Source organism: Gavia stellata, chromosome 16, assembly GCF_030936135.1.
Source record: "Gavia stellata isolate bGavSte3 chromosome 16, bGavSte3.hap2, whole genome shotgun sequence".
NCBI lineage: Eukaryota > Metazoa > Chordata > Aves > Gaviiformes > Gaviidae > Gavia > Gavia stellata.
In genome coordinates, this window is record NC_082609.1 from 9,100,880 (window position 1) to 9,115,106 (window position 14,227).

Below are 14,227 nucleotides of genomic sequence, written 5' to 3' on the forward strand. Positions count from 1 at the left end.
ATAACTGTATTTACTAAATGGGCGAGTAGGAGACAGATGCTTAATCATGCCACACCTCTTTTTAATTAATCCTTAATCATTGACTCACATCCACTGAATGCCCCTCAAGTGTTACTTTTTCCACAACATTTACCTTAGCGTGTATTTCAACATGTGCTGTTCGTTTTATGACTTCAGAGAGGATGTGGTTATGGTTTGACAGAAAGGAAGCTTTGCTGTAGATGGGAAGATAAAGCTCAAAGCACCTACGCTGCCTTTTGAAAACCTTTTTTTTCTTTTTTTTTAAATTAACTGTCTTCGTTCTTGTGTTTCTTTCTTGGACGGGCACTCAGCGCATAGGGCAGACATCCCATGTCCTGGGAGAGGACCATTTTTGGCTCAGCCATGAATAACTGTGTGCTGCTGGAGGAACTGCTGATCAAAAAATCCCAGCAGAAGAGAAGGACTTCACCCTCCAACTTTAAAGTGCGCTTCTTTGTCTTAACCAAATCCAAGTTGGCTTACTACGAACATCGCCATGGGGTACGTCAGCCATTTTCTCTCTCATAATAGAGCAATGGAGAGAAGGATAAAATTTGTTAAAGGAAGGGAAGGATGGTAATGGAGGGAAGGGTAATCTTTGTTAAATTTTATTAACATTTCTGGCCCTTACTACAGCACCACTCAAATAGGTCATTTAGAGCTTCTGGTCAGTGGGCATTTGGTGTGCATGGAGGAATAAGACTACCTTGCTATTTCATAGAAAGGATCTAGTTTTGTTGTAGGAATTTAGCACGGGCTGTTATAACCGGTGTGTATAACAGCTGCATGAGCCTGTGCCTGGCAGTTCACACGAGTACGGGGATGACCTGGAGTGGCATATTCCAAAGACCACAAGTGTCCCCTAATTACATCTGCGAAAAAAGTCATCCACAGATCTTCACTCTGTCATTCTTTTCTTCAGGGCAGCAGACTGTTGGCTGGTAGGATACCAGTCTTGCATCTTAAAATAAATTCAGCAGCCATGTGTAACATGTCTAGTCTTTGGAACTAGCTTCAGAAGGGATGCAATGATGAGATCGGTGCTCAGACTAGGCATTGTTTCCCCAAGCTTGCATTTCCCTGATTTGCTAAATATGAAGAAAATTAGAAGTCAATCTGCGCACCCCATTGTGCTAAGTGTTCTAGTGAAGTGAGAATTATTTCCCTCTTCTATTTAGCTGGATGTTTGCTGAGCCTCATTACAGTTGTAAATAATATTGCTTGTTTTCCAACAGGCACTGAACATGCTGTTAATCCATTATGTTTAGGCACTGTTACTGTACGCAGAGTGGGATCGGGGATCGTGCTGCCTTGCTATCCAGCACTGGCAACTTCAGACCATCTGATCTTTCTCAATTGCAGAAAATTAAGTTAAAACTGAACCTAACAAGAAAAGCAAAGTATGATGTGCCCTTGTATTTTATCATAACATAGTTGAGGTTGGATACTGTCTTTAAGGGTTAACAGTCATTTTTACTTGCAAGTTATTTCTCTCAAATATGCCCAACAAAACGTTTTTCTTGCTTTTATTTTATAGTCTGTGTTTTTCTTACCTCCATATTTAAATAGGATAATATTTATTGCTGTGTACTGTGTCTATATTTGGTTGAGACTCTCTTTGTCTGCTATCCAAACTATCTTTTGGATGCCATTATTTTAAGATTTTAAATTCCATTGTAACTATTCCACTTAATTATTCTGGGTTAAATTTTCAAAAGCATCTAAGTAATTCTGCTGTAGGTATTTAGAGAAATCTTCACAACTAGTTTTCTTTGGTGCTTTCTGAATCTTGGTGGACTTGAGATTAATTCAGCATACATTTTGCCTGGATACTTTTGCGGAATCACAGTAGGTGTCTGTCAGCATCTTTAGATACTGAAATAGTTTGGAAAATCTGACTTGGTGACGTTCAGTGGAGCATAGATTTCGTATGCGATGTGAGTGTCTCTGGAAATTTTCTCCCCCAGTCTTCCTAAAGGTCAATTAGGCAAGGTGAGGGTCTGGTATATGATCCGCTTTATGTGATATATGCTGTATTTTAAACATGCACATATTATATATGTGTAGGCATGTATATGTAAACACACATGTAATTTTAGGCCCTTATACACTTTTGAGGGACAGTGGGTGTATCTGTAATTACAGGGCTGATTTTCCATGAAACACTGATTTTTTTCTGACACAAACTGTCAAAATCAGGTTGTTACAATAATGGAAGAACTTTGTACAAAATTGGGAGAAAAGAGTTTGTTCTGTGAAATACTCCCAGAACCGATCCTCAGCACCTTCAGTAATCTTCTCCAAAATTAGACCATCCCGGTGAGCCCTCCACGTGGTCAGGTCATTGCTGTTCTGGAGAGGAAAGCTTAGGGCAGCCCAGGCAAGAACAGTCTTGTTTTGTGCTGAGAACAGAGTGAACCCCCAGCAATTGAGTTCATGGCTAGTGAAGGGAAAATTACAGTACCTGCCCGACACGTGGGCTACGCCCATCCCGGTGAGAGAACCAGGACCGGGGAGTGTGCGCAGGCATTGAAATCAGTGGTCTGTAGGGCTCATTCCGTAGCACAGGCCCTGGCACCGGTGTGGCCCTGCTCCGTGGGGGGTCTCTCAGATAATTTGTGGGGCTGGTAGGGGTTAGCACAGGCTGTCACCACTGCCAACAGGCAGTTTGCATATGGCTCCCCTGCTATGGAGGTTTAGGGAAAAGTGGTAAGGACATTGGTGTTCTCTGCCAGCTGGCTGCGGCGATGGGGAGTATCCCTAGGCATGCGTACTGCACCATACAGATGGGGCCAACAACTGTCTGGGCTTTTAAAGTACGCATTTTTCAAGGGAAATCTCTGGATGTTTGCTATAGGAGTTTTCCATGAGTTTCTTTAAGAGCCCCTTACCAACCTGTCCAGTGGCTTACTGTACTCAGAGTTCAATACTGCACAGTACCCACCTCTCTGGTCCACGGTCAGTAACAACAGCCTGTGCATAAAGTCGGGTAAAACAACTAGCAAACTGCTTAACAGTTTGAGAAGTCCCACTGATTTCAGTTGGGTGGCTTAAAGTAAAGCATATGCTTATGCATTAAGCCCAGGCGTATATGTTTTGCCTGTATTTAACAGGGTTTAGCACCCAGTCCCTTTCTCTGCATTTTGATGCTGTGAGTGTAAAAAGATGATTAAGCATTTATTGTAGCAGTCCAAAGCAAGGAAATAAACAGGTCAAAGAGGTACAGGGATAATTCTGTAAATTATACCAAAAGCTGTCCAGACAACGAACACCATAAAGGCGATTTTTTGCAATAACTGTAATAGCATTTTCATCATAATGGACATAGCTAGACAGAAAGCACTGTTCTCCTCAGGGGCCAAGCACACAATCACCGTTGATGTTAATGAAAGATATCTACATATCTCATTAGGAGAATGAGCCCCCAATAACTGACAACAATAAGAAGCTGTGTTTTCTGGAATTCATTACGCAGTGCACAATGCAGGGCTGTCTTAACATAAAGCAAAGCCCTGATAACAGGCACATGTATTCAGCCCCCGTCTCTACTAAAATACATCAGAAGTGCCTTTATTATAACATGCAAATCGGTTCCATGGGCAAAAATTCTTCGTTTCCAGCATCTGATTTTATAGCTACCATGCCTGTGAGTAAATGAGCACATAGGAGTAATCATTTTAACTATTTCAATGAGTTTGATCCTCACCAGAATACCGACAGTGAAGACACTATGTGATACTCTCAGGGCGCCAGTACACTTGCAGTTCTGCAAAAAAAGCAGACAAGTGAATCCCTTCGGAGAGGTGTCTAGGACAGAGTTTCAAATGTCCTTACTTAGCAAAAACACCTAAACTGCTGAGTTACCTGTATCCCATTCGCTCAACAGCTTATGGTGTTTGGTAAATCTTTCAGGTTAGCAGACAGGAGAGTGAAGAGAGGTAGTTTAGTATTTTAGACACTAAGTAGAGGTTCTTGCATAGTCTTCAGCATGTCACATTCCTACCAGGATGGGGACAGCCAGATATGAGCATCTCTCCCTGTATTTCAAGCTGGCTGTAGTCTAAAAGTGGCACAGATACCCAAGGCTGATGCCACACTTAGTGAACAGGCCACGGTCTTCTGGGCTGATACCACGCTAATGTGGCACCATTACCATTACGTGATCTCTGCATCAGGGCTGCTCATCTTGGGGTGGCTTAGACCTAGGGAGAGTGCTTGGGTCTGTCTGTATCAAGTATATAGAAGTGCTCCATGTCCCTACGCCACAGTTTTCCCTCTTCAGAAATAGGCATTTTGCCCTATACAGGCATTCTGAGAAGTATTGCAGGGCTGGGAAAGTTGCACCTAACACCTGGGAAGTTCAGGCACATAAATATTTTTAAATTTTATATCTTCATGCATTCATGGGCTATTACTAGTCCAGCTTTTAAAGGCAGCAATGAAAGGAGCATACAGAAAAGGACTGAGTTTCCTTTTCATTTACATCAGCACTATTCTTCCTACACTGGTCAGATGCTCAAGAGGTCACATAGTATGAGTCAGCTTTGTCCTGGGCTCTTTCATTCAGATCTTTGATATTCAGATATAAAGATGGCACTTGAGTGTGTCTTGAAATTTGCTTTCAGTCTCTTGTTCCAGGAGAACAAAGGAATAAACTTGGCTGAAAAGCCTTTTATCGGCATCCAAAAAATGTTTCAACTGCTTCTGTTGCATTATCTACATGCTGTGTTACTTGCAGCAGTCCAGCTACCCACGGTAACAAAAGCAGCGCTCTGTTCCTCGGTCCAGCAGTCCGTTGTACCTTGATTATTCTACACAGAATCCAACTTGTCCATCCTGCCCTGGAAACACTTGGTTTTTTCCCCATGACTCTAATGTAAACACAGTAAGACTTTGCTTCTGAAGATCTCCATTTTGGTGTTCCCATTAATTAGAGTGACCGTTCATACGGTCATTTCTCATTGCTTTGTGTATTCTGAATACCTTAACAGTCATGAAGCTATAATCCTCATCTAAAGTGTATTTAATTATGGTTTTAAATACTATCTTCCAAATAAATACATATCTGAGTAGATACGTCGTTCTTCGTAACTTGTTGTGTATTTATTAACAAGCCTTGTTTGCTTGCCAGAATTTGCAATACCATCTGTCTTCTGATGCATGTCTCCAACTTACTTATTAATAATACACATACCACCCACAAAGAAGTCAGGCTTGGCATCTGTCTACCTCACACCCGTTTCAATGAATTTTTACGTAATAAAATCAATACAACCTTAAATAAGATGGAGACAAGGTACAAACCTGTGCCTAATGTTAAATGAATCCTTTAGTACACCTCTGTAAATTTAAAATGGATTTTTTAATACTCTGAATTGTATTATTGGAGTTGAGGGAGGATTAAGTTCATATTGTTTGCCACAATGAGCCTCATTTCTTCTGTGAAATCACAGAATCATGGAGGACACTTCTTAAATTCGTTTAGTCAGACTTCGGGCGTGGGGCCAGACTGCTGCCAGCATTAGATCAACACGCGGAGCAGGACTATCGCCAGCACTAGAACAAGTTGGCTGTAGCGTTGACTAGCCACTGCTTGAAAGCTGAGGACAGAGATTTCATGTCTTTGGGCAACCTGTTCCGATGCAACTTATCAAATGTTTTTCTGGCTATTTACAAAGTTCCCATCTATTGCAATTCTCATTTATGACTTCTGCGTGGTGATATTGGCTAGACAAGATTGCTTTAAGCAAAATGTGTCTGCTGTCTATGGCCTTTCTAACTCTACAAATGTGTGATAGAGTCTGGTAATAAAAATAGCTCCTTTTTGCTGGAATAACTAATTTTATCTTCCAGAATTTGATTATAATAGCTTTCTTTTTGCACTTTCTGTGCATACTCCATTCTGCTTCTGCTAGACCTTTGCCTAAGTGTTTATTGTTCTTTAATCTTTCAAGATTGTTTTTAAAATTACTTTCAAGCAATGTCTTCCCAGCCAATGTCAGATACATGTCACTTACATTACAAAGCTCAAATCTTTCTTCCATCGGAGAACATTAAGGATGCGGCAAAAATCTTCAACCCATGTTTTCTTTTATATCTTTAAGAAGGAAGGAATTCCTCCTAATATGAATACTCTACAATAAATACAAGATTTCCTAATAGTTACCTTTTATTAGACTTTTCTACTGTGCCCATTTTTGCTTCCAATGCCTGCCTTTGCTTTATATTGCAATCAACATTGTAACTGATACTGTTGCAATGCCTGCTGTTGCTTTATACTCTTTCATCCTTTCTGACCAATTTTTTTTCTGTCCTTAAGGCTTATACTTTTTTTAATGAAAGAGTGATGTCATTTAGTCGATTTAATTTAGCTTCCCATCTTTCACTGAATCCTTCATTCACCGCAATCCACTCCTTCCAGTCTTTGCTAGAGTCAATAATAGTTTTGAAGAAACTAATGCAGTATTCAGTAGTTGTTCCATATGCTGTTATGTAACATAAAAGACTTATTTCCATCATATTAGAAAGCTCATTTGAAAGCCAAGAATCTTCCTTCTTTTTCTTCTGTTTCTTGATGGTGACATTGATTTTCTTGTCAAACCACTTGCGCTGATAGTAGGTATGCGCACCTTAACAATCATCTCAGGTGGGACTTGAGACAACGTGAACATTGGAAGTGTCTTTGCACAAACTTAAAATAGGAGTTCAGTAAAAATACTGGGCTATTGCAGATGTGTGAGGCCCTGTGATGAGCCAAGAGAAAAATGCTCTTATGGCCAAGTGTGCTTTTCCACCAGATCTCTTTATTTGAACATTAATACACACAGCCCATGAAAATGTACACTTTGTACCATAGCAACCTTGCAGAACGGTTATGGTTTCAATCTTTCCCTGCATGCCTTCTGTTTTCAGCTCATGTAATTCTGAATATTGGACACCTTAGCAAGCCTGGAGGAGTGAACAGTGAACCCGACAACTCTTGGCTAAGTATGCAGTGTCTGAGGTCCAGGTCTTCAGTCTAGCTCTATTGACTTCTCTGGCCTTTTAAAAAAAGTTAGATTTCTCTGTTTTTAAATTATTTTGGTGGAAATGCAACACTGGATCTGGCCTATAGGACTTTATAAGGATAGTAGGAGTAATTCTGCTGTAGCAGATACTCCCCAGGTAAACTGAGAATTTAACGGAGTAGATTGATAACAAACTGAGATTGTTTGCCTGGAACAGGCTTTGGCTACAAACAATATTGGCCTCACTAAACAAGATTTGATACTGAAATTAGTTCTTGGGAGTGACATTGGATGGTGAGCGAACTGATAGCATGCAAACGGTGTGTACAGACAGCAGGCAGCAAAATTATTAAGCAGCATCGTAATGTCTCACAGGCAGATGAAATATTTGCTTTCTGACGTAGGATCCTGCTGTGATTCACCTTCTTTACCTAGGTCTATTCCCATCTCCTGTGCTCCAGGTGAGGGTACGATCAAGGACATCTTGGCAGGATCTTGGAAACATGGCAAAAAGAAGTTAGTGGCTGCAACTGCTCTAGTCAGATACGGCAGCGACTGAGGACTGCAGTGGAGTGCCCATGGATGAGTTACAGCAGTGAAGCAGGCACAGCCCTCCAGCTGCCTCCCCAAACTCCTAGGTGTGCTTCTCCATCTCTACTGCTCAGATGAATGGAGGCATCTTAGGCACTCATTGCAGCTGATTATGTCGTTCAACATAATTCAATGCACTCTGCATCCAGGGTACGCCCACCTCTAAAACACCTTCATGTTCTTTAGATGTGAAAACAGCTGTAAAACAAATGTATTTATTTTTTTAATTCGACTAGGAGGACAAAATAGTCATAATAGACATGTAAGCCAAGCAGCCACATTTAGGGATTTAAATATCAAATATAATTGAGGTATTAAAATACAACACAACAGTCAGACCTCTACAGAAAATCACAGTATTATCAATTATCACCTCTTTCCAATTTTCCTTTGGAGCACTTAGGATTGGCAGGAAATGCAAAATCCCTTACAACTTTCTTTTAAAATTCAAATTGCTCAATTTAGGGTTGGAATTTAATTTTATAATTGTTTCAATTATTTTATTTCCCATAAAACCTCAAACTATCGGTGTTCCTAATGAGAAAACTCCCCAAATACTGAACAATGCTAGTGGTCAGGCAAAGTTTCTATGAATCCAGCAATCAACAGTTCTTAATATCCTAACTATTAATGATAAAAACAGCACATACCACATTGTATAGATAAGGGATATGATAAGAGATAGAAAGCAATTGTATTAACACAGTGTTCAAGGAGATTCAAGTTCAAGCTCAAGTCTTCTGATCAGTGGAAAAATACGTTAGCAGGAGAATTACCGTTAAAAATAAGTCCATATTGTTCCAGTGATATCTCATAAGCTCCTAGTTACTATATTCTGTGTTCTTCTTCATTGCTATCTCAGCACCAACACATGGCTATGAGAGACCCATAGTCTAAGTGGCAAATAAACTGGAGACTCTGCAACACCATAGGCATAAGCAGAATTTGGGCAGCTCCACAAATCAAGAAGTTCCTTTCCAAATTACTGCAGAAGCTCAGCAAGACCTGAAGAAAGTCATACCTGAAAGGTGGTAACATGTCAGTAATTTAAACAGATGATGTTCACCAAGCCACATGAAATTGAACTCTCTACCACTGGAAGGTGTTACACCTTGCACAACAGTTCTGCTTCACGTTGATATTAATCTGTCTGCAGAGACAGACAGGTCTGCTGGAGTGGTCTGTCCATTGACCCCCTTATTTCCTACCAGTGATTAGACCTGTAATGGTGCCTCTTGCCTTGAAGCCGTGTACTCATATCCTCCATGAAATGATATTTTAATAGCTCAAGAGCTTTAACACTGAATGGCTATCGTAAATATTTTGTTATGGAGTTACGAGAAGAGAAATCAGAGCAAACAATGGATATATGTTCCTGTATTATTCCTAGAGCTTAATTTTAGCACATGAGAGTAGAAAAGTGTGATCTCGGATCACACCAGAGGTCCATGAGCCAAGTGGCTTGTCTCCAGGAGTGGTCAGTACCTGCTGTTTAGAGTAAAACTACAAAAATAGCCTCAAATGTTTTCCTGGAAGCTGATAGGGAACATCTTGAAGCATCTGACCATACAAACTTACACTTTATTTAGCCTTTTTAAGCTCAGAGACAGCTGTATGAGAGAAAGACTCTTCAACTTTAAATATTTTTTTCTATCATTTTGAAATCAGCCTGAATTATTCTGAAGGCAGGTATTTTTATGACGGGATTTCTTGGGGTTTTTCCCATTTTATGTCAGCCTGAGCTCATTGCTCTCAGGTGCTATCCGAGAACATGTGCTGAGCCAGGAGCAGCCCACACCGCTTCCCAGCTGTGACTGTGTCCCTTTGCTCTTCGTAGCTGGGGGAGTATTTAAAATTGGTTACTGTGCTCTTAATAGCAACATCTTAAAATTGTCGCTTTGTTACTTAAAGACATCTACCCCTGTGGGCATTCAGCAACAGCTGTGGGCTCTGGGAACACAAAGAGCCCTCTCTTTTTTTACTTCTGCTCACTCTTAGCCCTAATCAGCTGAGTGGAAAGGATTTCTGCTTCTTTTTCTGTCCTGTTGCTGCCTGTGTATCAACAGAGCAGGTGTTTCTGGTCTCAAAAGCAGTGGGGTTGCATAGGCACGGTTGACAATACAACTTAGCCTGCAGTCTTCATGACAGGTGATCACATACATGAAGGGAAAAAAAGTGTGAAGATCCCAGGCTGAATTTACAGCACTTTTCTATTTACATCCACTTTTCTATACGGAAGGCAGCCAAAGGACAGCAACACGGATGGAAGCTGAGCACTGTATTTCCAAATTTTAGAAAGGTAATTGATTTTCTTGAAAAAACCCTACTAAAAAGGCACATGTGAAGTTCTGCCTGCATTCAAGCACTGCCCCAGGGCAGCTATATTGCCTCTGCTCCCTGAAGCTAGCTCATGCCCTCCTAGCCTGTTTTGATATCTCCATCACACTATGGTGCCCATGTACCACAGTTCAGAAACCAGTGGGATAAAGCTACAGGTGACGGTAGTATGATATGGTTAAGTTGTATTACTGTTATTGCTAATTTGTTGTTACTGTGTGCAGTTACCATGTCACTAGTAAGAGTGGTGGATGGGGGCCTAGAGAGCATTCACTATGCAAGTATAAGCCCTCTGCAGAGGTACGTTAGTCCTTTTAAGACCAGTGCCTGCAGTAGATGTTGAAGGCACTGCTGTCACCAGCACACCAGTCTCCCATTGCCACTCTAAAAATACTTGCATGCAAGCCTCTCTTCACACTTACATAAGCTTTATTCTAGTGGCGTGCAGAAGTCAAAGCTTTTGCTTTTCTGCTTTTTTTTCCCCTGCCTGTTCCTGAGGGACTGTATATAGCGTTGACAAAAATAACCTGGTTTGGTTTCACCACCTCAAGCCCACAGAGTAAGAAACCCCCAAATCAGCTTCTACATCTGTCCAGGTTGCACACTGACCCCAGCTGGAGCAGAGGGACAGGGAGCAGGTGAGACAGGACAATTGGGTCATGCCAAGGGCCAGGGCAAAGACCCCTTGTCTACTTAATCACCAATTAAGAATGGTTCCTTCTAGTCAAGACAGTAAGTGAAAACAGGGAATGAAATTTGGCTTAGATTCTTACAAAAAAACCCTGATGCTACAGAGGTCATCAAACACTTTTATTGGTGGAAATGTTTTCGCGGTTAAGCTTATGGAGAACTGGAATTTCCTGCCTTGCTCCACCACAGCTATAAATTAGCTTTCCCCTACCCTCCTACCGAGGAAAAATGTCCAGCTGCAACTGGGGAGCAGCAGAAAAACACGGGCTCATGGATGGACCTCGTAGCAGGAGGAAGGACTCCGTGTCCAAGGGGGGATACAGCAGGGCTACAGAGGGGACCGTGCTCCTTTCTGCTGTGAGGTGCCTGGCTGGGCTGGGAGGAGCAGCCGTCATTGCAAAGGAAGGCACGCACAGGCAATGGGGATGAGGTACAGGGCGATAGAGAGGTGATCACAAACACCCAGTGACATGGGGCAAGGAAAGCCCAGCTGCAGCGTGGAGAGCCCTTGGTCGTGGCCACTGCCGAGGAGTTTGAGGCTGCATGAATCTTAATTGCTTAGTTTTCCCCTCACCAGCACAAAAGAAACAAGACACAAGTTCTTACACAACTTTTGAACCAAGCCGGCTTTATGAAACATGGCACGCTGCCTTTCTGCCTGCCAGAAAATGCTGCCTGCTCTCTGCTCCCATGCTCCTTGAGATAAGGCTCTGCCCACCCCTGCCTTACCTCTCCCTAGCATTTGGCCTCCCTCCCTTCCCTCTGCTTCCAGCACTGGTGGCTACTTTTTTTGCCAGGGCCCTTTGGTAAATACAGCAGGGTTCAGCAAAACCTTCAAGCATGCGAGGGACCTTCAGCCTAAATGCTTGGTGCAGCGCATTTGATGAATGGGCCTCACAAATAGCAACAGCAAAGTGTTAGCCAGAAAGTAGCAAATTCCTCAAGACTGCACAGCCCCGTATCTTACAAGATCTTAGACATTCGCAAAGCCTGAGGGTACAGAGCCGCGGTCAGGAAGTGTGCTCACGGCGCAGATCTGTGTCACCTGCAGCGGCCGCTGACGGCTCGCTGAACCTCCCGCCATGGGCTCCACGTCCCCGCTCCTTCCCCTGCCCTATACCATCAGCTGGTGAAAAGTGATTCATTTTGTTGGGTGGCCAAGCTGCCGTGGTGTGGGTGAGTAGCAGCGTTGGTGGTTAGTCTTAGCACGTGATAGATGCCAGGTGGCTCATTCGTCGAGCAAGCAGGGTGAGATGCCTTCTTGTGTTGCAGGGCAAGGCTATGTCAATTGTCCCATAGTCAATTGTCCTAGTATCTAAGGCAAATATGGACCATTGCGGTCATCTAGTTTATGCAGTAGACACAAACTAAAGGATTAATCAGTAAAAGAGCTGCAGGGGCTCTGTGGCAAGAGGATGTGAAATACCAAAGATGAAAATGGTAATGTGTTGGGCTTGTGATTGATGCACTTGGCTCCGTTCAGAGCTGTTAGCTCTCCTTCCCAGAATTGCCATGTTGCAAATAACAGACCAAAAGAAATAAAACAGGATGGACTGATCTGCAGCACACTGCACTTATCCTCGTGGGACAGAAGCATGCCTTGGTTATCTTTCCACACACGTTACATAGTAAGACCACTGATGTTTTTTCTGACCAACCAGCTAAAACATCTATGTAATTGTACTCCGAGCAGACTGAAAACAACAAATGGAGATCTGTCAGCATGTTTTGTCTCGCTCTTTTAGGAATAAGTCTCTGAGGTTTTTTGGAGAGCATTTTTAAGAGGCTTTTCCTCTCCACTCCCTTCCAAATGGCCCAGTTGCTTTTGTTGGATTAAAGTGCAGTGAAGCATCACAAAAGCGGGGATGTGTTTAGCTTCCAGCCCAGTTTCTGGGTAATGCCTGGTTTGTGAGTGGTAATTCCAGTTGTTTGTGCAGCTACAGGACTGTAATTGCTTTCTATCAACAAAAGTCCCATCTGCTGAGGTTCTGTTGGGCAATGCACGGGCTGTGAGATGCACCCTGACGTTGCACTACAACATGAGATTACGAGGAGCTTCTGTTGCTGAATTATGTGACTAAAAGGAGCACAGTAGATGATGAGAGCTGCAGGACGACTGCACAAAGCTCCTGAAGGCTGGACCCTGCCTTTCAGCAGAGTCCGGAAAGGTATCAACAAAAACCAGTCTGCAGAGAAAGAGCAGAGCGTGTGACTGGCACAGCATCGCGTCCTAAAGCCTCAGAGGAGGAGTGCATGTGGCTAAGCCCTGGGACTTCAAAGGAATAAGATGAAGGAGGGTTCAATGCTAGAAAAATTGAAGGTTTTTATAGGAAATGAATGGCTTTGTGTCTCATCAAAATGGTAGAAGTCCCAGGGACAGAACAAATGATAGAGGAGGTTGTGAAGAAGAGAGAGAGGAAGCCAAGTCTGGAAGAAAGAAGTGAATAAACAAGAATGAAAGAAAATAGATGGTGAAAATGGGGTGCAGTAAGGCCTTCTAAGGCTTGGCAATACTCTTGGTAGTTAATTGGTATTTACATTTAGGGGTGCTTTATGGCCTTGGGTTTATTGATATAAAAAACTCCCACTCCACCCCATAGAGCTATGTAGGCAGATGTTGTCTACAGGAGACAGTCCTGGCAGTAAATCCAGAGGCACTGGTTAAACTGCAAGCAAATACAAATACAAAAACCAAATACGCCAGCAAAGTCCAGCGAGAGCAATGTGAGACCACACTGTAATCATTTCCCTCTCTTCCCTCAAGTCCAAGTATACAAGGCAAAATAGCCAGTTGTGCAAGGCTTGAGGAGCCTTGGGGCCTCTCTGTTTTGAGGCTGTTTGACGCTGTGGCAAACCTCACCCCATCTCCAGTGGCATCAGCTGCCTCCCTGTTTTAGGCTAAATTTAACGATGAAAGGTAGCTACGGAGCAGCAGTGAGGTCGGCACAGCGGTGGGGCGGCCGCTGCCAGCGGGGCAGAGCTGTGGGCCATGGTGACGTGGGGAGCAAGGGGCAAGAGGGAGCGGGAGGGTGAAGGATGCAGAGGGTTGGGTTGGGGGTCTGGGGGAGAGCGAGGAAGTTGCCGAAGTCTTGCTCTGTCTCTGAATGATAACCCGTGACAGGTACAATGCAGTCGCTGAAGTTCATGCTCTCTCCCGCTGACAGTCACCTGTGCTTGAAAAAACAGAAGCTTTTGCAGTGTTTTTGGGGTTCTTAAATCTCACCGATTTCCGTCACGTTGTCGCAAAGCTGAGCTGGGAGACAGCTCGTGTTTAATCCCTACTGAAAACGAATCAAAACAGGAAACCAGTTTGCCTCCGAAGGGCGAATGCATTTGTAGTGAATGCTTCAGAAGCACGCAGCAGACACCAGGCCTTAGCTCAGCTCCCGCCTGCCGCGTGCCGCCGGCCGCCTCACCCCTCTCTTGCAAATGCTGAGTGCTGCTCGCCGAGGAGCTACGGGGCGAGGATTCAGTAGGAAATAGGGTACACCGAGGTAGTTGGGATGCTTGGATGTCTGTTCTTTTCTTAGCCTTTCCTAACTGCCCATGCTGTTATCTAGGTATCTGGTATATGATGAATA

General features: G+C 43.1%; 1 protein-coding gene across 2 annotated transcripts in view; it reads left to right on the plus strand.

Moving 5' to 3' along the window:
* The first annotated feature begins 351 nt into the window (after positions 1–351).
* The window catches only part of ITK (IL2 inducible T cell kinase), a 31,624-nt gene continuing 17,748 nt past the window's right edge, over positions 352–14,227 (plus strand). Inside the window, exon 1 of one of the 2 annotated variants that reach the window (XM_009822187.2) lies at positions 352–522. In XM_009822187.2, the coding sequence (XP_009820489.1) occupies positions 352–522 (171 nt within the window). The remainder of the gene's footprint in view (positions 523–14,227) is intronic. The other variant, XM_059825246.1, reaches the window with a different exon arrangement.